Below are 24,565 nucleotides of genomic sequence, written 5' to 3' on the forward strand. Positions count from 1 at the left end.
ACCAAATGCATTTGCTCTCTGTAATCTGTGGGAAGAAAACTTGCTGAAATAATGCTTGCAAAAAAGTCAAAATATGCCTTTTCTAGGCAATCTAACATTTGAAAAGCCTCATTAATAATGGTTTCAAAGTGGGGAGAAACTACAGCTTCCATCTATGGGTCACAAGGCATTTTGCAAGTATTATCTAAGTGTCAGAAGATAAAAGGGAAGAGATCACTCTAGGACTGATTTTCATAGAGGTTTCATGGAGGTATCTGGAGAGATTATTAAAAACATCTAAGCAGATTAAGTGCACGAGTCCTCTTAAAAGCAGTGGGGTTTAGACACCAAAGTTACTATAGCTTTTTGCAAATCATGGTCAGAAAAAGGGACATTTAAACTAAGCAACTTCAGGTGTCTAATGCTTGTGCTCAAATAGACTATGATGTCCCTGCTTTGCTCTGTGGTCCATGAAGGGCGTGGGAGGGAAGGCAAAGCTGCATCACACTCCTGCTCCAAATCACACTCAGGAAGACTCTCTCCCTCTGAGATAATGTGAACCATGATGTAACATAACAGCTCTGCTAGGTCAAACCCAGGTTCATCTGCCCCAAAACCCAGCCTCTGACAGCACCCAGCCACAAACAGTCAGGAGAAGGGAAAAACCAAGGCAAGTCTGCAGACACACTTCCCCAGTACATCCTCCCACTAGTGACTCCCAGAGTTCAGCCACTTCCTGACTTCATCATGTTTAACAACACTTTATGGACTTTTCCTATGTTAATTTGCCTAATTATATTTCCAAACCACTTACACTATTGGCCTGCTCTGCATCCGCTGGTGATACTTTCCCTGCTTTCACCATGAGCTATGCAAATAAGAGCTTTTTCGTGTTCTAAATCTGCAGCCTCATCGTGTCATCGCATAGTCTTTAGTCCTGGTGTTATAAAATAACCTAAAAAAAGAATAATCCTTCTCTATTCGCTATCTCTGTGTCCTTCATGATTTTATACACTTTGATCATATCTTCCCTCTGTCATCCTTCCCAGCCTCCTTATCTCTTTAGTCCCTCTGCATAAGAAATTGTTTCCTGCTTGTACAGGGAGCCTGTGGTTAAAGCTTAATGTGGGTTGCTACGTCAGTCAGTGGAGATTCATTCTCCTTGCCCAATCCTGAAGTACAGGTGCCTTTGAGATGGCACACAACAGGCGCTGGACTGTGCCCAGAGCCAGGACTGAGCAGGGAAGGGAATGGAAAGCTGCATTCAGGTGTCTCTGTGAAGGAAATGTATGAGGCAAGAAAATAATAAGCCATTTCAAATATAGTGGAGTTGACTCTATGACAAAAGTCTGAGAGGTTTTTTTCTGTCCACAAATAGGTTATACTGTGATTTTAATGCCCCCCCACTGTGAGGGCAGCACTTGTGGCACCCCCTTGGCCCCCACTGGCTGAATGGTCCACTGATGACTAATTTTTCTGACTCTGATTTTTCTATCTGACTCTTGACACTGATTTTTCTATCAATGCCATCTTCTGAACATCCAGGGCTACTTGCTGCAGCTGGCTTCTCAGACAGGATCATCCAAACTGAGGTACAGCTGCCACTGAGGCCACACAAACCACTTCAAAGGGATGTGCAAGCATGGCCAGAACAGCCAAATCCCTCGTTGTGTCTATGGACACGGCGCTGCACATGGCCATCATGGCTTTTGTTGCTGTTCCATCACCACTGCATCTAGTGACAGCACTCAAAAAATGAATTGTGGAGCCCAGGATGAGCTTTTCCTCTGAATACGGAGTGTGTACAGCTGCAGTTGTCCATCCTTGGTTTGGTGCCTAAAGCATGTGCAACTTAGCTGTCCAAGTGCAGGGACTTGACTCGGTTGCTCAAACCCAAGCATATTGTCTTCTGGGCATGCATTTCTGGACACAGAAGTGCTGCTTGTCTGGGATCCACAGATCACAAAAAGTCTGCAAACTTTTTAGGAAAACAGCCACAGATAATGGTTTCTTTCTTATAAGCAGATCAGAAGCTACTCTAATGCATTCACACCTTGGTCTATGATGTGCATAGTGGTCACAGCTCCCAAAGAGGCCCTTAGGAAGTGTAGCATTTTATGATCAGTCCAAATATGTATGACTGAGTAAAAATAACTCTGGGTTAGCAACCACATCCACAGTGCAGGTGTGTTTTTCATTCATTTCCCTGCGCTCAGGTGTTGCTCTCAGAAGCTGGATTTCTAGAACTGTTTGAGAAAGGCTTTCTTCAGCCATCCCGCATGCTGCCTTTTCCCATCCCATTTCATTTTTCAAAATTGATTTTCAGACTAGAATGGAAAAAAAAATAAGACTTTTCCAACTTGTGGAGAAAACAGCTGAAAAAGGGAGACAGAACAAAAGAAAGGAATGAGTTGCAATAGGTGAGAAGCAAGTGGCAGAGCATGTCCTAGGGAAGCGGGAGAACCATTCTCAAGATTTCCTCTGCTGTCCTTCTCCATCTGATCAGTTCTGCCCACTTGGCTGCTGAGGCACACATTTCTCTCTTGTTTTGACACAAAAAAATCCTGTGCTGGTCACAGAAACCACCCCGCCACAAATTTGTCAAAATTGGCCTGTTCATCCTAAAATTATGAATCTTCTTTTTGTTCAATACATGTATTCAAGAACACCATAAAGGTATTTATCTAGGTGATCTACAAAGAGAAATGCTTCTTGTATGTGCATGTTTCTTTATTCCCTAAACCAAGGGGTACTCAGAGATGCTTGCAAGTGACTGAATTATCACAGACGAGCAAGTTATCACTGTTAATTTCAATTAAAATGCTTTATGTTATGTTATAATGTGCTAGAAGCACGCCAACATCTGCACGTCAAGCTGATGACTAGTAGTCTGTTAAGCTACGATAACTTCAGCCCTTGCAGTGCATATTCCTTCTTGAGGGAAAAGCTGTAATGTTTAATGTTGGTTTAGCTGGTCACAGGTGACTGCAGCGGTGACATAAATAAAATTTGCATGCTCTTGGTGCTTGAGTCAGAGCACACCAAAACATCCTTTTGAAATGAAGCAGAACATGTATTGTAACGTCCACAGACATCAGAAAGATGTTTGAAAGAACAAACGAGTGATTTTCTTTCCCGAGGGTTAAATGCTTCTTGCGCCTCCCACTGTACATGTCCAGGGTCAGTCCAGTAGAGATGCAAATGTCAAACCCAACCCAGATTCGTGTCCTTGGAGGTCTCAAGTGCCTTCCAGAAAGACCGAGAGGCTTTACCATGGCCACAACCACCCGCCAAAATTTTAAGTGGGATTTTCACACACTTCAGCTAATTGCTCAGGTGGCATTGAAGGCTTTTGTCATACAGTCCCAGAGCAGCAGGGATCTGCGGGGATGTGGTCCCTCCCAGCCATTAGGCTGCTTCTTTGAGTATTTTCCTCTGGCTTTTTAGTGCATGTAACATCTCTTTGCTGCATGCTTTTTAATCTTTAGAGGTGTCTCACCACCCCATGCTGCCAACCTTCCCTTCTTCTCTTCGACCTCTTTGATCAGGACACTTTGCCCTGACATACGCACCAGTATCAGTGGAGATCTGGCTGTATACAACCCTTGGGGACCTGTCCCGTTGACAGTGATGAGCAGCTTGATTTCCAGGCTGCTTTTCCCTCCCATATCTGTGTCCCCCTTCTCCTCACGCCATTGCCCCTTCCTTTCACCAAGGGTTTGAAGCATGTCCCAGGGCAAAGCCGCTCTCAAGGGCTTGGAGCTGAGCCAGAGAGTGGCTGTGAGCAATGCGAGACAGTGCTCCTCAGCACACCCTCTCCCTCCTGACATCCAGGCAGGTGAGAAAAAAGATGTAAGGAAATGCAAACACCAAGGTATGTGGCCCGGATGGTGAAAAGGTTGGGAACTTTTTCATTTTGTTTTTGTTACTTTCCTTAAAGTGATGAATGAACCTAAATATCCCATCTCCTACCTCTACACCTACCAGTTTTCCTCAGCAAAACGAGTAGTCTGCAAGCGTTGTCTGTCCATATGCAAGATCTGATTGCTGTAGGAGGAGGGATGTAACAAAAAGGAATGCATGAGTTTTAGCTCCAAAATTGGCCTTCTCCATTGCTTCGGATTAGCCAGCAGAATATTTGGGGCTTGGTACTTATGGTATAGAAAGTGTGCAAAGGTACAGAGACAGCAAGAAAACCCTTCTGTAGGTGTTTGTGTGACACCTCGCACCTGGGGACCGGTCTGCTGAGCTCGGTGGGGTCCTTGGTGGGAGTGACTTCTTAGACATGGAAAGAGGAAAGACGATGTGAGTGAACATTGCTGAGAGAGGAGCCTCAGGGGAGGGGATGACTCAACAGAGAGCATAAGCACCCTCACCTTATGAATAATCTCTTTTTTAAGGAGGAAAAAGATCATCTTGACGCTGTCTGGTGTCTGGGCTTTGCTGGAGTGCATCTCTCTAAGGAAGGGCATGCCACTGTTAGAAGTGTTTCACGGCTGAAGGAATTAAGGGTCCTGGTTTGCACCTAGAGTTGAAACGAAAATTGCTGTGGGGCTTAAACCTGTTTTTAACAGGAGTACATAGCCTGCCAGATCTGGTAAGAGATTAGCAATTTAATTATACAGGCCTTGGCTTCCTGCTTTCCACTAAGTGCCTAAAACCCCTCCAAAGAGGCCCATTACCTTCCCTTTTTTTAGCTCTTACATTAACTAGGCAGTTCAGAGCAACGTAAACACAGAAGCAGGAGAGGGGCTCCCTTGCAAAGGTCTCAGGGTTTTATAGCTAAGTGCTTCCTGATGGATCTGTCAGAGCAACCCATGAGAGCAAAACCTGTCACTCCCCGGAGCGACCATTAGCTTTATTTCCAGAGTCCCCGAAAGCACTTCCCATTTGTCCCCTGTTGAACTCACCAAGGTGAGCAGGGGCTGGCTTTGAGAGAGAGGGAGGCAAAGAGAGCAGCCGGGCTGTGGGCACAAGGATCTGGGATTTGGGGTCTGGGATCTGGGATCTGGGGGTCTGGTATCTGGTGTCTGGGGTAGGAAGCCTTGGCAGGAGTGGATGACTGAGTGCTGGTTCACCTGGGGAACAGGGGACAGACAGGCAGAAAGCTGCTGAGAAGCGTGTGATATCCAACCTGCTGAAGTCCAAAAGGCTGTTTGGAATAGGGAGCCAAGAAGAAGGGGCAGCAGGGGCCTTTTTGTATTTTCTATTCACTAGAGCCTGTTTTTGCGGTTGAATTCCCACTAAGGAGTTTAGGGAGCAGATACCATGTGCTTTTAAGAGGTGCTTTCCTGATAGATGCCCTAATAACACAGAAAACTAGTGGTTTCTGTGTCCCTTCCACCTTTGTGGAAGCAGAGCTGGGGAAGGATCAAACCCCAAAGGATCAGGCTGCTGCTGCCAGAGATGTTGGCTCCCTGTTTTACCTGAAGTCCTTTAAAAACCAAAGCAAGAACATCTCTGCAGGCAGCACATAGAAATCTTGCAAGGATGTAATGGAGCGTAATCGGTGACAGATTTGTCATCTCTATTCCATCACTGTGGTGTGGGGAGGAATGATCGTCTCAGCGAAGCACCGTGACAGAGGGGACCACTGCCTTGCTCAAGCTATTTTTATGTCGTGTTAAGCCAGGCTTCAGTTTATGGGACTGGGAGGGAGTCCGCGGGACAGGGAGAGGGAAACGCATTTCTCTTTGGTCAGTCATTTGGCCCTGGGGGTCAGCAGGCTCTGGGGGTCATGGTGGGGTAGGGAGAGGAACCTGGAACCTTCCAGGAAATTCGGCTAATGCATCTGATGGTTGTGTAGGAGCATTGACAGGAGCTTTGGTGCCCCCTGCCATGGCTTCCAGCCTTATGTGCAGTGGAGGGTATGTGGTTTTTGTGATGATGGGGACACAGGAAGAAGATGTCCTCTGGCTCTTCCTAAACTAAACATCATTCCTCAGACTGTGTGCAGCAACAGGAGTGTGAAGTGGCTGAGCCAACCATCTTCTTCCTATCTCCTTCTTGCCACTGGCCCTTGCCAGGTTTTGGGAAGGGGGTTCACCCCACTGAGCTGCCAAGGCTTCCTCCAGGAGTTGGTGGAGGGAAAGGCTGAAGCTCCATAGCACAAATGGCCTTTTTTTGGAAGTGCTTGTTGGTCATCTTGGAACATGGACAGCCAAGTGAGGTCCCTGTTAGCCAAAATAGCCCCCTTTAGGGAGCTCAGTGAGAGTGAAATGAATCACGAGGGGGGGACCAGACATCAGGTTATGGAGAATGATATCCCCCTGGGAATCTCACACTCCCTGAGCCCTTCCTAAAGCCTTAAATCCTCTGACCAAGTGATTATCTGGCAATGCTAGACTCAGCCAGAAAACGGAAAATTTTTTACCCTTCACCATCCTGGGGAAGAGCATAAAAGTACAGAGAAGTATATATAACAAAACTAGGAGGCAATGAGAAAGAGCCCAAACAATATTTTCTTTTTTGAGTTCCATAGTTGGAAGATTATTATTTTTTTTGTTTAGCAAATATAGTGATGCTGAGGTCTGATTCATGTTTATTTAATGCCTCAGAAGTCTGCAGTGTCATTCTCGAGGTTTGGCATCCTAATTCAAAGTGAAATACATAAAGCCAAAAAGGAGTGTGTCAAGGAGTTTCTCTAGCTTTCATCATCTTTTTTTTTTGTGAGCAGGCACCGTTCTTTTTTAACTGACTCACAATGTGTGAAAAAGAATAGAGGGAAGGGCTTGGTAATAAAATGTTAAAGAGATTTTTCTTATTATTTTCAATGGCATCAGGATAGAGCCTTTACGCATACAAAATCAGCTAAACACTCAACAACCTGAACTGGTTCTTACCAAGCTTATAAGGACTCACTGCGGCGAACTCCAAGTGTCCGGCTATTAGGACAAATCAGCGGCTGTCAATAATAGGTGTTGTCAGCGGCTGGGTACCTACTGTGAGAGGAGCTTTACGCAAAATACGGATATGAAAAAGTACGTGAGGATGAGAAGGAAGCTGCCGCGGCTCTGTGGGCCCTCGCGGGTGCCGGCCGAGCTGAGGGTCTGCACGCCCCTGCCGAAGGTGAGCTGGGGAGGAGGGGGATGCCGGGGGATGCAGAGGGCTGGGACAGGGCAGCAGCAACGGGAGAAAAGTTACTTATGGACTTCTGTGGGAGTTTCTCAAAACTCAAAATCTGTTGAAGATGGAGGAGGGAGAGGGGTAGAGTGGGACGAGGTGGTGGGGAGCTCTTCCTTGAGTGATGGGAGAACTCTGGGCCATCCTCTGGCCAGGTTAAATGAGAGGTTGCTTTGCTACACAAAGTCTCTTCAAATTCAGGCTAAAAGAGCAAGCGGGAGCCCACAGGGGATGCTGAGAGTGGTCATCTGGGACTCATTGGTCGTTTAGGATGCCATTCGTGGTCAGGAGAGGCACAGGTTTCTGCTCCAATCTGCCTCTGGAGAATCCTCTCCCTCTCATTGACTATGTACAGAGCAGTTGCCTAAACAGGGGGGTTAAAATCACTGCAAATCTCCTTGCTCCCTTCCATCCCTCATCACCTCTACAATGTTTTATCTTGTGCATATTTTAAAGTTCCAGGACATTGTTGCTTCTTGAGTCATCAAGGTCTGCTCTCCGAAAGCCCCTGCATCACACAGCAGGAAACACTGCAAATGTTTTTGAATGCCCAGCCTTGCAGGACATGCCAGGGAAATATCCTGCCATTGACTGCGGGTTGTTTCTGTGGGCTGGGCTGGGTGTGAGCTAGAGGAGGAAGGAGGCAAAGGGATGTGAAGTCTGGTGGATCGAGCACAGGACACTATTTCAGTGCTTTTAGGTGCATTGTGTTCCTCTGTGCCTCCATGTATCTCACTCTAAGCGATAACACAAGCTGAAAGCATCATAGCAGCCACAGGTTAATTCACTTCTGCTTGTGAAATACCTGGAATCTCAGAGCGAGGTGGAGAGGGTGCCCCATGTTCACTGTGGGACACCCGGGCAATAAAACCCCTCAGCAAACCCAACGTGATGGAGAGGGTCTGGGCTGTCCAAAGCCCCTCTTGTGTAGACTCCAGCCATGTGGGGAGCACTGAGGACGAGGACCGCTGTTTGCATGGCCAGGGCCTCAACTCTCTCGCCGTGCCAGACTTTGTAGAAATACTCATAGCAGAATTACGGGCACGCATCACCAGGGGACCATAAATATCATTTTTAATTAACTGGCTATTCTACAGAGGAGACTTTGTGCAGTGCTGCGAGACATAGGAACAAAGTTCAGCCTGTCCCTGTGACAGAGCTCCAAATTTCCCCTGCTCTTTCCCGACCCAATGCCAGCAAACAGATGTGCTCTGTGCCTCCTATTTATGCGCTCCCAAGAAATTAGCACCCCGTTAAGCTACACAATGCAGTGCATTTATTTTTATTTCACTCTGCTGCAGCCTTTCAATGTTAGCTCTGCGCTATTTCTTGCTGGAATCAAATCCAGGCTGGCACCAAGAGCTGCTTAAATCAACAGTCTATGAGGGTATGAATTTTCTGCAGCAGAACTAGTGCCTATAGCTTAAGATAAAGCAACCCCCAACCTGCAAAGTCCAGTTTTTGATCCAGGTCCAAAAGGGAAAGGATGGAGGAAGAAGATTTAACTTCCAAATACCTGAAGCTGGGCTGGGATTTGCCTGCAGACCCATTTTAAGGCAATAAACAGCTATATTTATATCTCCTGAATGTGCCTATTATTTCAAGATCTCACCCAAACGAGTGAAAGTGACATGACAAAGCAGCACTGTAGGGAGCCAAAAATGTATAAAAAGCAATTGATCCATTATAGATGCAGTCTCGGGCAAGCTCGGTCTATTTTTAATCATTTTAATAATGCAGCTGATTTGCTACATCAAGGCGGGAAGCTGAAGAGGGATCCCTCCCGACAAGCTAAATAATAGGCTCGTGTGGCTCAGTGGCATCTGGACATCTCTGAAGGTGTGCACGGCACAGCGATCTCCCCAAGAAATGGTATCGCTGCAGAAGCCCTGCCCAGAAGGTCACCTTGAGACATGGGAGACCCCAAAGACATGATGCTTTAGGGAAGTGAGAGGGGAAGCCAATGCGACACTAAATCGTGGCAAATAGGACTAGAAAAGGGGAGGGTTTCTCAATAATTTTTTAAAAAGTACATTTCTATTGCTGTGCTTTGGGTAGGTGAATTGTGTTGCAGTGATTGATGCCATGGGAGGCAGAGTTGGGTACACATTGACTAACCAGGCTGTGGGACTCTTGATTCCTCCATGTTCTCTATGTTCTCCATGATTACAGTCCTATTTCTCCGACTGAAACAGCCAAGACCCATCTGAACAGGCTCAGCTCGCCTGTGCGAAAGACATCTCTTCCATCCTTGGTTGGCTTGTTTGGCCCTGGGGCAAGTCTGGAAGAGAGAAAACTTGAGGCTTCCTCTCCCTTTCCCATAGTGGCCTTTAAATGAGAGTGCATGTGAGAAGGAGACAGATGCCTTCTAACAAAGAATACCCTTCAAGGCACTCAGTTAAATCATGAAAATAAAACAATGTCCTAGCAACAGAGAGTGGTGTGAGGCCATCAAGGAAAGAGGGACCACCCGTAAGGGAGAGTGATGTAATGGGGACAGTGAAAAAGGTCAGACAGTGGCAGCTATGTTCAGGAAGGAGATGAGATGTTGGTCGAATATAGTGACAATAAACCAGAAATTATAGCCATGATTTTTAAACTTGAAAGCTGAGTGCTCTATGACACCTGGGACTCTTTGGAGGCAGGATGGTCCGGGACTCCATTTTGCTGTCGCTAAGCTCACTTCATAAAACAAACAGAAACGTCCCTGGTAAAGGCTGTAAAAAGGCTGGGGTGAGACTTGGTGCTAAACCTGCCAGGGTAGAGCAACTCTGGTCATCGCTTTCCCTCTTTGTAATACCTCGGGGCTGCTGGCGCTTCCCATCCGGGGACTTTCTTATAAAAACGTTTATCTTGTTGTCGTGTGGAAGCGGCATATTTTCTGCGTTATGGAGCTATGTCAATCCCACTGCAGGCGAGAGGTCAGGAATGGGACTCCCACGCTCATTCTTCATCTGGCGGCATGGGCCAGCCCCAGCCTGGCAAGTCCCTCAGCTGCAAGCGATGACTTCTCCGTCCCATTGCCAACTGGGGGATGGACAGACACGTGGGATCTCAGCTGGCCCGTTGAGCAGCCCCCAGGCGCATTGTAGCCTTGGCTGTCAGTGCACTGTGTACCTGCAGGCTTGGCCCACACAGTTTAGGGCAGGGAGCTGCTCTCAAAGGACAGGCATGTTTGCCTCTGAGGTTGCCATCATCAATGCTTGGCCCCTTTCTCCACTCACGGTCTCACACGTTGGCTTTTGCCAGCAGCAGTGCAGCTACAAGTCAAAGTAGTTGCCCCTCCATGGAGTGTCATCACTCTGGGACGAAGGCAAGACTTATAAATAAAGGGAAATAAACATACAAAAATCCCTCTTATAAAAAAAATATAAATATATATGTATTTTTTTAAATATTTTAGTTGAAGGAGGAGGGAGCCAGACTCTTTTCAGTGGTTCCCAGTGAGAGGACAAGGGACAACAGGCACAAAGTTGGAACATAAGAGGTTCCACTCAAATATGAGAAAAAACTTCTTCACAGTGAGGGTGACAGAGCCCTGGACCAGGCTACCCAGGGAGGTTGTGGAGTCCTCTTCTTTGGAGATTTTCAAGACCCACCTGGATGCAGTCCTGAGTAACATGCTCTGACAAGCTCTAGGCAATCCTGCTTCAGCAGGGGAGTTGGACTAGATGATCTCTATGGTCCCTTCCAACTCTAAAAATTCAGTGAAATTCAGTGAAATTCAGTGAAAATCTAAAAAGTATACTTGCCATGAGAGGGGCAGGTAGCTCACGTTCAGTAGGTCGTAGCTATAGGTTGCTTAGGCCATTAATCAGCAACTGGTGTCACACCACTTCCAGGGCTTCAGCACGCACATACCTCCCGTGCAGGCCTAGCAGTAATAGTTAGAGGTCTGGTGACTTTGTGGTGTCTTTGATATTTCTGTCTTTTGGATGTCAAAGCACTTCACGGACAACTTTGTTCAGCAGAGTCTGGAATTGGCTTAGGTATTTAGGAAAATTCATGATTATTCTTCCCATACAGAACTGAAACTTAAGAGCAGTTGTGCTGGATCAGAGCAAAGGTCCATACAGTGTCCCATCTCCAGCAGTGGCTATGAGTGATGCAGAGAGGAGAGCGGAAAACATACATGATACTTTCCCTCGATATTCTCCTACCTACCACATGTTTTCAACTGAAGGACCTCTTGTGTTGGATGTGGCCTCTAGATGTCCAGTATCCCTCTATGGATTTATCACCCTTTAATTTGTCAAGTCTTTTTCTGAACCCACATAAAACTGCTTCCTTACCATCCTTTGGCAAGGAGCACCACGGATCAACTCCCAGCTGTGTTTGAATTGCTTCCTTTAATTTGTTTAAGTGTGACTCCTGGCACCTTAATTTGGTGCACCTTTATTCTTGTATTGAGTGAAAGAGCAAACAGTGATCCCTTTTCACCCTCTCCATGTCACTTACCATCATTCTGCAAATCTCCTTAATTTTTCCTTCAGGCATCTTTCTTTTTTTTTTTTTCCAGACCATTTTGCTTACTTGGTCATTTCTTTAGAGGAGTAATTTTTTTACATTTAATCATCTTTACTGCCTTTCCTTGAATCCTGTCCCTCATCTCTGTATCTTTTCTGGAGATAAAGGGATCATAAGGTAATATTAAAGACATAAGTGAACTCTGGTTTGATTCAGTGGCATACTAATATTCTCTTTTGCTTGCCCTTTGGTAATTGTTAATATTTTATTTTCTTATTCCACTGCTAGTGAGCAATGAACTGACATTTCATAGAACTATTATAATCCAGATATCTTGCTCCTGGGTGAGCCCAGAGCCCATAATTTTATACGTTCACAGCATTTTTCCTGCCATGAATATTACTTAACATTTGGCTACATTAAATTTAATTTGCTGTTTTATTGCTCGTTCACTTAGTCTCATCGTATCTTTCTGCAGACCCTTGTTCTCACTACTTTGAGTATCATGGTGTCACATGCAAGCTGTGCTCCCTCACTGCTTATCCCCTTTCTCAGGCTGTCTGTGAATGGGTAGAATAGCATGTATCCTCTCCCAGATCCCTGGAGAAAACCAAAAGGTTATCTCCTTGATGCCTTAATTGCACAGACTCAAGTTTTTCAGGACTCCTCTGGAGATACTGTGTCATAGCTAGATCCCTTCATCAGATGAAGTTGTTGCATTTCATTCCGGAGCACAGCTTTGAGGTTGGGCCATAGGCTGATCTTCAGCCTTTGAAGTAGCATTAGGTTAATTGATTCATTGGAAAATTATCCCCAAGGCCTTCAGTTGACATTGAAAGCTACTGCAGGATGGGGATGACTTACAGCGTCCTGCACCAAGGTGAAGGCAGATGGCTGCACCCTGAGCCAGCTGGAACTTGCATGGATTCACACTTAGCTCCAGGTTCAGTGAATTCCTGCAATCCAACCTGGACGTGTCAGGTTGATGAGTGGGAAGGAAAGCTGGAGATGAAAGGAAGGTTTTGGAAGCTCAGGCTTCCCTGTCATCCAAGTTTACCAAGAGGACAAGACCTCCCTCTTCACCTTCCCCAAAGGGAGCAGCTCCATGCTTTGTTGCAGCAGACATATTATTTGCTCTGAAGAGGACAGAGCATAGAAAAACCTGTGTAGGAGACTAAAAAGACTCATCTTCAAATCCTCACTTTGGTTATTTGAAGCAAAGAAGTTCATAAAATTTCCCTACTAGTTGGGTAGACACACGTCCCAGCTCATCACAGCTGAATTGCCATCCCATCCTGCACTTGTGGGCTGGCAAAGGCTCTGCCCCAAATGAGCTTTCACCCTTATTTGCCATACATGTTCATAATCCACAATTACTGAGGACTTGACCCCTTGGCTAAACTAGTGGAGGTGACCCAGGGTGCCTTCTCTGGTGGGCTTCATGACCCAGTCATTTTTTTTGCCTCATACAAGAATAATATGACTGTTCTTCTCCCCAGACTCCTCAGCTCCCATCTTTGCAAGCTGGGCTGGACCAAACATAGCATCCTGAGACTAATTAGGCTCAGATCTGCTCTTTAATCCTTTCTTTTCAGCTTTTGGCTTTACTCACTAAAGTTTGTGCTCTGTTTTTACACCCCTGCCTTTGTAAGCCAGCCTTTGCAAGGTGACTTTTTCCTACCATCACCAACCACTCCCACCACGGAAACTCCCCTAAGAAAACACTTCTGGGACCCTGTGTGTCCCCACATAACATTTCAGCTTTTGAAAAACAGCATATTTTGCTGAAATCTCATTTCAGCAAAAACATTCCAACTGTCTCCACTTTTCAGCTCTCTTCTGATATCTTATTCCCAAATGGTAGAAGAAAACTAGGAAGGAAGTGAGGGGAAAATGTGGGTGTAGAAGAACATCCTGTTCTGCACAAATCCCCTGGTGTGTTGTCAGATGGATGCTCTGCTTTAAATAGAAGAGGTCTCATGTTTGCAAAGGCCAAAATAATAAATTCTCAGGAATTACAAAAGATGGAAATAATGATTTAATAAAGAGAGTGTTTGGACTTACTGCATTAAAGAATCAACCAAGTTAGAGCTTCTCTTTATCACATGCAACCTCGTTTTTGTGTGTACCTCTAATGCACACACACATACACAGAGGCTTTGGGAATAATCCCTGGGGAACCCAGTGAAATTCTCTTTCTTGTTTATTGTATTTGAGAGGCTATTTCCATAAAAGAGGTCATCTGGGGTAAGCAACGTTAAAGTGAGAGTTAGAAGAGAGCCAATGGGATAGATTCAGAGGCCCCTAAGCTTTGATGTGTTTGAATAACTTCTGGTTAGATCTGAGTTTGTGACACTGATTTCTGCTATTCACTTTTTGAAAGAGGTTGAATGGAACAACTTTTTGCACTCTGGTGACCTTTTTGTTTTACCATCAGTATGTTTTTTACCACAGCCACACTAACTGCTTCAGTTATCACTAGAACAAGGAATCAAATTTTTTTCTCATCTTCTGCCTTAGAACTTTTTCTATTGTGCTTTGCTTTGAATCTGAAATTTTAGTGCAATTTGAAGGAAAAACAGAAAGAGAGATACCCTTGGGCACAAAATACCCTGCAGCCTAGGACTTAGGAAAATTCCACAAGATTTACTTAAAAAAAAAAATTTCCCCAGACTTCTGACAAGTTCTAAAGACAGTTAATATTGATCAGTAGGAGAATTTTTTAGTTGAATATTGCATCTGCAAGAGTCTAAGAGCTGGTATATCTCATATCTCTGCTATTTATTGCCGTGATAATGGAAAACCAGGACATGTAGCACTTAGCCTGGGCGAGAACCCATGAACCCATTCATCCTCCTTGTGTTGCCAGTCAAGCACGTGATGTTTTTAGTGCCAGGTCCCAATCAGTGGGAATCAGGGAAGCCATTATGTGGTTCCTTAAGACATTTTCTTGTGCCTGACACTATTTTCTCCATCAGTTTTGAAATAATCTTGAAATTCGTCTTTGTGAAGACAAAAATGAGCCTGTGTTCATGTCAAAGAGTCTGTCACATGAGCGTTGCATTCTGACCCTGGAAGATGTCCCCTGTTGTTTATCTCTGTGGCCAATACAATGCAGCTACAGGGACAGTCGGCGGGCAAAAGTGGCGAGGTTACTATTGCACAGAGTCATCCTACAGAAAAGGATCTTTAATTTCATATTTCAGTATTTAACACATAGCCTTTGTGCAATAAATGGAGTGGGGAGAAGTGATCACATGTTTGGTTCCAGTAAAGTTCTTGTTGTGGTCAAACTGCTTGGACAGTAGTATCAGAGGCAGACAAATGCATGATTCATAGAATCGTAGAATCATAGAATGGTTTGGGTCGGAATGGACCTTAAAGATCATCTAGTTCAAATCCCACTGCCATGGGCAGGGACACCTCCCAATAGACCAGGTTGCTCAAAGACCCTTCCAGCCTGGTCTTGAACATCTCCAGGGATGTGGCATCCATAACTTCAGTCCTGGTGGACCTCTGTTGGCTCATACTGACACAGCCTGAGCACTGCTTGCTGTGGACCAGAGACAGGGACCTGAAAAAGGACAGTCATGTGGAAATGGTAGAAACTGTGGCTTCCCAGGATCTCTGAATGCCAGAGATGCCAGAGATGAAGGCTTACCAACAACAGGTCGTCTTCTGCAAATACTTTGTAGACAGAAGAGCACGTGAAGCCCTGTCTGCAGTGAAACCTTGCAGCAGTGAGAATGCTAGTTCATTCATCAGCATACTGCATGATGGCTCCCTGAATTTCAACCACCTCCAATGCAATACCTTCCAAATACATTTCTTTGTGTTTTGATCCATGATCATTAAAACATCCCTCCACTCCAACCGGTGAAGATAGGCACTTTGTCAAAGCTTTAATTAAAGGGCAGCATGTGGATGATGAACAGGCTTTCCCTGCCGCAGACAAGCTTCTCGTGCTGGGTTTATTTCTGGAGCAGCTAACCTATTATCTGATGCAGGGCCTTGTGTGAATGAGAATTGGTCCACCCGGAAAATGAATTACGTGCCCTTCTTTGCTATTGAAACTATCCATCATATCATGTCCCAAATGGTCTATCATGTTGTTGTCTAGTAAAACTCGGCCATCAGAGGCAGCTCCTGTTCAGATGCTGATGCTAGATGTCTGAAAATGTGATTTCAGCTATAACTCTGAGGACATTTAGTTGGAATTTATGACTAGAGGTCCCTCCAAGCTCCATCAACTCTATCCATCTCACACCTTTATAAATAATACTGGTCTTCAGTTTCTGAGTCCTTTAGAGCAGCCTTGTGGTTTTTTTTTCCCAGCATCTGGAATACATCATATGCAAGATTTCACTCTGAGATTTCAAACTGTGTGGGTACATAATAAATAAATAGAGTTTGGCTGAGTAATGTGGACATCATGGGAGGCAGTTTGGTGAACTTGGCACTGTCTAGGGTGCAGGAGACTTTACTCTTGACCATACCAAGACTTTCAGTATTTAGCCTTTTTGTGCCTCAGTTTCCTTTCTATTTGCTTCCCAGCCAGAATTAACCAAAATCCTTGAAGGATCTCCACTGGGTTTAGCTTCAGTTGGATCAGGTCCACCAGTACCTTACCGCTACACGCGGGGCTGTGAGAGCTACAGACAAAAAGTGCTAAGCAAGCACAAATGTCACCTTTTCTCCATTGGCTTAAGTAGGAGCAGATGTGAGGGGGAACAGCAAGCACTCAGGATCATGGTTTAAACTTTCCATAAATATTGTAAAAGGAAGAGTCTAACCCTGAGAAGTGCTTAGCATCCTGGCCGGGGATGCTGCAGAGCTGAAGGGGTTGAGTGGTGGGAGGACCTTTCAGAGGGGTTGCCAGGGTATTTGCAGAGTCAAATCCCGCAGGATTATATGAGGTTATAACCTCAGCAGCCACCGGGGCACTCAGTGTAGTCCGATGCTTTGGGGAGGGGGTAAGGGAATCTATTAATACTCTTAGGAAAAAATTAGCATCCAAACAACTTTTGTTTCCTTGTTTTTTACACGTCTGTGCTCTCCTCTGTCACTAGCTACAGCGCAGAGCCTGATATGCTCCGACAAAGAGCTATTGATGGTGTGCTTGTGTGAATTGGCCCAGCACTGGTCACAGCCAACTTCTGTGGGACCTGCTGCCCCTGTTTTACAATACGCTCCAGTGTGCTGAGCCATTTGTGAAAGGTCAGAAATGAACAGAGAAATGGACTGGAGTCAAAAACAAGTAGTCCTATAAATATCAGTCATAGTCAAAGGCAGTTTATTCCATTCCTCCCCTCTCTCCCCTTCTGTGTGTGTCTCTCCCTCCCTCTGTTGTGGTTTCCCAGATATAACTCCATGTTTCTGACTGGGGAGCTCTGAAAGGAAAGCAGCACGCACATTGCAGCTTCTGCTCCCATCTTGTACACATGGAATAATTCTCAGTCCTGCATGCAGGACCGACAGCCGGAACAGAGTCCTGGCATCATCTGGACTCAGATGTTAAGTTTTGATTTCTCGGATTTTCTTTATCTGTGAGAAACTCATTTGCTACAGTTTGAGAACTAGTTTTGGCCACAGACTGTTTGGATTGGGACTCCTGAGGGCTCTTCTCCGTCCGGACCTAACATTTGAACTTCACAATGACTTTAGCAGCTAAATTAGAGGATATTGAAGTGACGCTGGAGCACCTACTAATGGATGTGTTTGTAAGTAAACTATAATTTCTGATTTAAGACGCAGTGCTAATAATCCAGAAGGCAGTGTACAAATGTAGTGGTGTATCCAAGTAGTACATTGACTTATTTTCTTTACATTTCCTGATAAGCAGTGTGTCCAACACTAGCAATGTGTTGTGGTATAGCTAAAGCTTCTACTGCAAAACTGGAACAGTGTGACTGCAGGGCAAGACATATTCTGCATTGCTCTTTTGTATCGTGTAAAATTTTGATGAAGCACATGAAAAGGAGAGATTTGGTTGGAACAGTTTGAAGAATATCTCCATAAAATATGTGCATTGACAGACCATTTAAACTGTGTATTGCTTAGCATCAAGTGTCCTTGGCTTCAGGATTTTGACAGCTCTTAGATTGCAGTCTTTTACAACTTTGACTTTTGGGTTAGTTTTGTAAGAGATGGAGGAACAAGCAAAAGAAGTCGTGTTCTCTAGAAAATCAAGTTTATTCCTCCTGGATATGTCAGACACTTTAAACTGGCGTTAATCTGGAATTGCTTTCATGAAATCATCAAAGTTCAGTGAAGCAATGTATGATTTGCTGCAGCACATCTGAGATAAGAATCCGTCTGTATAATCTCTTGTTAAAAGTTTCTTAAAAATATCAGAACATTTCAAAACAAATTCCTGCCTTTTCTGACACAACTTGATGGGTTTTGCCTAAAAGTCAGAGATGGCCATGTTTTGGAAGGTTTTTGAGGGTGGGGGGAGGCAATGATGAGGGACTGTCATATCATTTATCTTCCTCAAAAAAAAAGTCTTTTCAAGGTGAGCTGTACTCTCTGAATTCAGTCTATAAGAAATAAGATGGCAAATGACATTCAGAATTTTCATTTTGGCATCTCTTAAATGAAATGCTTCAAATTACAGGGTATAGTGATGAGGAATCTTAGGCATCAACTACAAAAGTGAAAAACAGGACAGCTTGCCAGCTTTCTAGCCTGTGGCCCAGTTACTAAGGTGTCCATCTGTGCTGTGAAATGTATTCAAGTCCCTCTGAGCTGCCATGTCCTCTCAGTCCCATGGGACCTGTCGCCTTTCCCACAGGGTGCTGAGGTGGGAGGTAGAGGAGAACAGTTGGAAACTGCCCTTTCAAAGCCTCTATGTTGGGTATGAAATACTGAAATACTCTTTGGGTTGTAATATTGGAATCAAGCTAATGACTATTTGCCACTCTGGGGTCAACTTCTTTCCCCTGAGTACCGTGCATCCCAGAGAAAATCCCTAAGGGTTTAAATCCCCATGACAAGCAAAGATCCAACATCTGCATCTCATGACCACAGCACGCTGTGAAAGTTAGACTGCGTGGGAAGGGGCTGGTGCTCTCTATGGACTATTTGCAGTCGCTGTAGAAAAAACTTGGCACCACGATCCCTCTTTGTCTATTTGTAGCCCAGCATCAGCTCATTTGAGCTGGGTGCTTGACACCTGGGAGACTGGGAGTCTCCATGGGGCAGGTATCATTCAGCTGTTGGTGCTTAGAGACATTTTGTCGCAGGGTAGCTCCAAGCAGTATCTCAAAGACTGCCAAGAACTCGAAAACCAGGGTTGACTGAGTTGATTGAGGCTGAACAATCCTACACATGTCTGGTTGTGTTTGAAGGGCATGAAAAGCCTCCTGTCCTGCTGGAAGCCACCCAGCCCTATGACAGAGGTCATAGGAATTTATTCCTTTTCTGGCTCTTCGTGCCCCATGGTGAGCACTGTTTTGGAGCTGTGTCTAGGCTTTGTCTATTCTCATATCCATCCCTTGCTTCCATGCAGGTGTCTTTCCTCAGGAGTTATAGGGGTGTTTATGTTTTGGGGTTTTTTGTAATGAAGGTGACAGTAGACCAAGTAAAATATGGACCAAATTCTCCGGAAGTGCAGGTGGCCTCAGTCAGTGAAACCAACGGATCTCTTCTCAAATTGTGTTTTGAACTGATCCCTCAAATGTGTAATTCCAGAAACCCAGTGAAACATCCCCAGCTGGGACATTGCAGTCACAGCTGAAATTGTGATGAAGGAACAGGTCTATGCGGTGCCATGCGGTGCCACCCCAGAGCCCCAGCTGGCTCTTGGAAGAGCTGGTGTGTCTGTGCAGCATTGTGCAGGGGCACACTGCAGTAGTGTCCCTGCTTCACCCCCCTTGTCCCTCTGCAGAGCCTGCTGCTGGAAGACTCTGAGGCAGTATGTCCAAGCTTCACATCTCACTTTGACTATCAGGACTGAGAATCTAATCGAGCCCCTATGCAAATCAAGGAAATAAGTTTTCCCTGATGAGCAACCATGTTTTCAGCTAGCTGGGCTTTTCTGAAAACTACCTAGGAAGTACGGCAGGAAGAATTTCAAGTAATCTAGATCAAATATTCCAAAGGCAGAATCATTTTGTCTGTCACAACCAGGACTTACCTTACATTACCTTGCCTTGTGGCTATATTTGATCTTAAACCACCTGCCCACTTAGCAATGCTAAAAATAATTTTTACTACTGAATACAGAAAAGCAAATATGAAACTAAGTGTAAAAGAAGGGCAAAACATAAAACTCTGCCTGTTATAGATCATTCTAGGGGACAGGTTTGTTGGGGGTCGTTAATCCATTACCAAGTGTTTTGTTGTTACTGGCAAGACCAGCACTTGGGCAAGGAGAACGGGGCCATTCCGGTGGGGCTGAATGGGCTACAGGCAGATGGACTGCCAGGTAACAGGACCCTCCTGGGAATGATCTCCAAGTCTGCTCCATGCCATGCATCTTCATCTGTGTCAGGTTTATTGCTGAAAGAGTGAAGCCATCTGTCACTGTAATGCTCCTCTTCCAATTCTCCGGTGCCCTCCACTGCTCCAGTCTAGGTGATTACTTACAAATTGGGAAATTTTGGTCTATGGAGCTTTGACTTGTCTTTTTTTTTCCTTTGAAGAAACCTAGTTTTAATGCTCATTGGACCTCAGGGGCAGTAACCCATTCCCAGACCAGTGGACCCTGACAAAGCCCACTTTAACAACTTGTACCAAGCTAGCAAGCCCATTTTGTGACAGTGTAGAAAGGTTATAGTAGGCAGCAAATGAGAAGTAACCACCAACTTCTAAAGAAAACTGAGCCCTAGCTCACCTCACACTAACCCACCTCGATGTAATTTGGCTTCTGCAGGAAGACAGACTGAAGAACGACTATAGGGCTGGGGCAGTTTTATTCTGGACAAAGTTTTTAGCTAAATTATTCTGCAGCAGCTCACGTGGAGTGAGTTCTGTAGAGTTTCACAGGGAGGATGGCAAGCCTTGGTGGCAGCAGATGTGTTTAACACTTCCTCTGTAAAGATAACATTGCACGGGAATACTTTTTTAAATTTTTTTTCTTCTTCTCTTCTCTTCTCTTCTCTTCTCTTCTCTTCTCTTCTCTTCTCTTCTCTTCTCTTCTCTTCTCTTCTCTTCTCTTCTCTTCTCTTCTCTTCTCTTCTCTTCTCTTCTCTTCTCTTCTCTTCTCTTCTCTTCTCTTCTCTTCTCTTCTCTTCTCTTCTCTTCTCTTCTCTTCTCTTCTCTTCTCTTCTCTTCTCTTCTCTTCTCTTCTCTTCTCTTCTCTTCTCTTCTCTTCTCTTCTCTTCTCTTCTCTTCTCTTCTCTTCTCTTCTCTTCTCTTCTCTTCTCTTCTCTTCTCTTCTCTTCTCTTCCAATATGCAGATTTGGTAGGAACAAAAAAATTAAATTCAAGCTTAGGAGCTATTTTGTACTAATAAATATCTGACTCAAGAGTAGATACGCTGAAGTATGAGGGTGAACAATCATTTCCAAGAGAAGAATAAAATGACTTCATACAACCAGAAGCACAGGGCAAAAACAAAAAAAAAAAAAAAAAAAAGACCAACCCTATAGCGATCCTAAAAGGCAAAACCCGAGCGCGGAGTTACTGGAAGAAGAAACCGGGGTTAAAAAGATTCCTCCTCTCTTCTTCATCATCATCAACCATCATTCATTCACTACCTTGACATTCCCTGGCTTTGATTGACAGCTGGAGTGGCAAAAAGCCATGAGACACGACAGTTTGGTTACATGTGGGTTGCTGACGGGCCGATCGTAACCTTCAGTTTGGGGGCTTGACAATTTTTTTTTTTTTTTTTTTTTTGTTGTGGAGACTAGAGATTTACATCCACATGGCGTGAGCTGCCACTTCCTTCCAGGACGTGGTGTACTCACCGCCTTGTCAGCCCGCTATCGGAGAAGCAGCTGTTGCTGCTCTGACACTTCCTTTCCCCTATTACCAAGGGGCGTTGGAGAGCTTTGCCGGGCTCTAGGAGACGAGATAAAAAGGGAAGCCTCCGACATGACATTTCATAATTAGCTGTCATCACCAGCGGGCTGCCACCGAGTCGCTTGATGAGCTGGGATTTGGCTGTCTGCAGAAATACGGACAGGGAGGCAGGGGCCAAAGTGGGGAGGCGATGCAGGGATAGGCTCAGCGTGTCCCTCGGGTTTGCTAAAGGGAAGGGGAGGGAGGTCTGGGTAAGAAATAAAGGCTCTGAATCCTCATTTCACTGCTTGTGAAAGGCATCCCTGAGCCAAACCCTCCCTGCCTCTGGACACGCTAATTATTCTTGTTCAGTCTGTAAAAGGAGACCTTTGAGGTACACCTCAGGACCAACCTTGCTAGCTTCCAAGCTTTGCCTTAGGTACAGCTGGAGTGAGCCTCTGTGATACACCATGCCCAACATGCCTGGGACGTTTTGCATGGGATACCTGGGAGGGTTCAGCAGTGAGGTGGGCTCCAGAGCCTGCCCCGCTGAGGGATGCTTTTCGTTGCATTATGAATGTGGCTTTAGACCTGGAAGAAACAGACTTTCAAGCAAACAGGCTAATAATAATCTAATAATAATCCTGGTGGAAAAGTGAGCCTGAAGTAGTCAAATATAAGCTGGCCTGAAAAAGAAGACCGATTTCTGAAGGCGGGCGTGACAGACTGTAGTGGATGTCCCAGGACAGAAAAAGAAACTTAGATGAAATCTTTAAACCATGAAGACTGTATCCCTGGCCCACTCCAAATACAACCTGGGAAACGACAGGCAATTTATCTCCAGTGGTTCACAGGGTCTTAGACACTATCCAAACACAAGCAAACCTGCCAAATCCACGCTACACTCCATAGATCCATCTACATTCCTCCAGACATCCATTTCCACAGCTGGCTCCGCAGCCTTCCTCTCACCGTACTCCACAGACAAATATATGAGTATACGTATATATATAGATAAACATTTAAAAAAAATGTGTGTGTATATATATACAGGAGACTCTCTTAAGAAAATGACATTCGTGAGGGCTTCCTGGCATGGAGAAGGTCTGTGGTTGCTTTGCCCTGGGTGGACATAGCAATCAGGGCTGAAATTAAAAAACAACCAATTTGCTGTGCTCCAGCCGCCTCCACTACCCTGAGAAACAGCTGCTCTTCTCCCTCCCCACATCATCAACTCCTGGCAGCATTAACACCGAAACAGCAAGGATATGAAACTAAATGTCTGTTTCTAATACCATTAACTTAGTTGGAGGAAGTCAGAGGAAATTACCTGGGATGCTGCAAGTGTTCTGGCTCATTCTTCTGCCAGCTAGCGACGAACAGAAATTAAAGTCTGAGTCAAACGTGTGTATCCAGCCAGACCGAGAGCCGGATATCTGAAGAAGAAGGAATCAGTCCCTAACACTGCAGAGTCCAAAGTGACAGTCAGCTCCATTGGCCAGAGGTGCCAAAAGAGGCAGGGCTCCCTGGCAGACCTTGGCAATGGGGATGGCACCATGAGGTGGAAAAGGCCACCACTGCCAGTAAATGGAGTGGTAGCTACCAAAGCTGCCAAGAGAGGGGCATATAAGTGACCTGGCTCTTTATTAATAATAAAGAATTAGTTTTTAAAAAAAAGCAGCTGTGATAAATGACAGCTCCTCTCATCATTTTACAGACAGGGAAACTGAGACAGAAGGACATGAAGCCATTTGAGCAGCCCCCTCCTCCATTCTCCCGCTTAAAAAGGAGTAGAAATCTGAATTCCAGAATCTCAGCTTGATGATTTGTTCCCTTCAGAGTACACCACTGGATCACAACAGCAAAATAATCCAGATCATCAATACCTGGGACATGAATCTATGGCACCCAGAAAGAAGCGTGCCTTTGCATCTAATCCTAGCACGCTCTGGCATAGATAGGTGTTATTCATTGTCCATTCTTGGCACAATTACAACATTAACCTTCCTATTTTCTTATGCCATCAACACTGGTAGACAGTAGTCATTCTCAAAGGTGTTACTGAGGACAATTTGGAGAAAGGAGGGGTGCAGAAAAATGGCTGTGATGAACTTGGTCCAGCCAGCATCTGCACATTAAACCCTGCACACAGCAGTCTCCATCCTTGCTGTAATCAAACAAACCTTCTTGCAGCTACTATCGACTCCTGGTGTCTGCATTACATTTTTCTTAATAACCATTGCAATAACAAGACATTATCAACATGTAAAGTGATCCATTAACCTCTATAGCGGCAATAAATTGTGTGGCTTTGCCAGGCTGCCAGGACTTGCTAATCGAAGAACAAGCAGCGAGTTCGCACTCGGAGCAGTCACAAATCATGCATGATGCAAAAGCGTGGGTGCTAACCTCACCCTCTGCAATATAATGGCTATTGCCATGTGTTTATTTATCAGAGAAATCCGTTCTTTGAAGCAGCTCCTAATGAGTTTCTCTCTGTCAACAGAAGCATCCTCCCGTTCATCCTCAGCGTCCAGTTTGCGGGAGATTTAAAGTCTCATCTCCCACCTCTGGAGTCAGCCTAAGTTTTGCCCGGGTAGTGGGTAGGAGCAGAATCAGGCCCCTTGAGCTGCACTAAAAGCTGAAGTTGTTCAGCATGATTGTTGACATTAGATAGATCCAACCAGGTAACTGTCAGGTTTGTTTAGACAATTCTGAAAATGAGGACATAAAAATGATCATACTAGGTCTTCCCAATGAATGATCTAGTCCAGCGTCGTGACTTCGGGCAGCAACCAACGTCAGGTGCCTACAAATCTAAGATCATGGCAAGTACATTGCCATAATGCCATCATTAAAGACATCATCCAACCACTGGTTGTTTGCACCCAAGGGTTTCCTGACCCAGAAAGGGTGTCTTCAAATTTAGCAGCCCACAGTAGATGTTCTTTCATGAATTTTTTGGGGTCATTTTTTGAACCCAGCCCAGGGACCCAAGTTACTAGGCACAGCTGCCACAAAGAGACCTGGAGCAGAAGAAAAGTCGTAG

General features: G+C 45.1%; 1 protein-coding gene across 5 annotated transcripts in view; it reads left to right on the forward strand.

Moving 5' to 3' along the window:
• The window catches only part of FRMD4A (FERM domain containing 4A), a 410,059-nt gene that overhangs the window by 143,558 nt on the left and 241,936 nt on the right, over positions 1-24,565 (forward strand). Inside the window, exon 1 of one of the 5 annotated variants that reach the window (XM_014949101.1) lies at positions 17,031-17,288. The exons of 3 other annotated variants lie outside the window; for them this stretch is intronic. In XM_014949101.1, the coding sequence (XP_014804587.1) occupies positions 17,223-17,288 (66 nt within the window). In that variant the 5' untranslated portion in view covers positions 17,031-17,222. Of the gene's footprint in view, positions 1-17,030; positions 17,289-24,565 lie in introns of those variants that run through there. One more of the 5 variants, XM_014949097.1, reaches the window with a different exon arrangement.

Source organism: Calidris pugnax, unplaced genomic scaffold (assembly GCF_001431845.1).
Source record: "Calidris pugnax isolate Ruff unplaced genomic scaffold, ASM143184v1 scaffold125, whole genome shotgun sequence".
Lineage (NCBI taxonomy): Eukaryota > Metazoa > Chordata > Aves > Charadriiformes > Scolopacidae > Calidris > Calidris pugnax.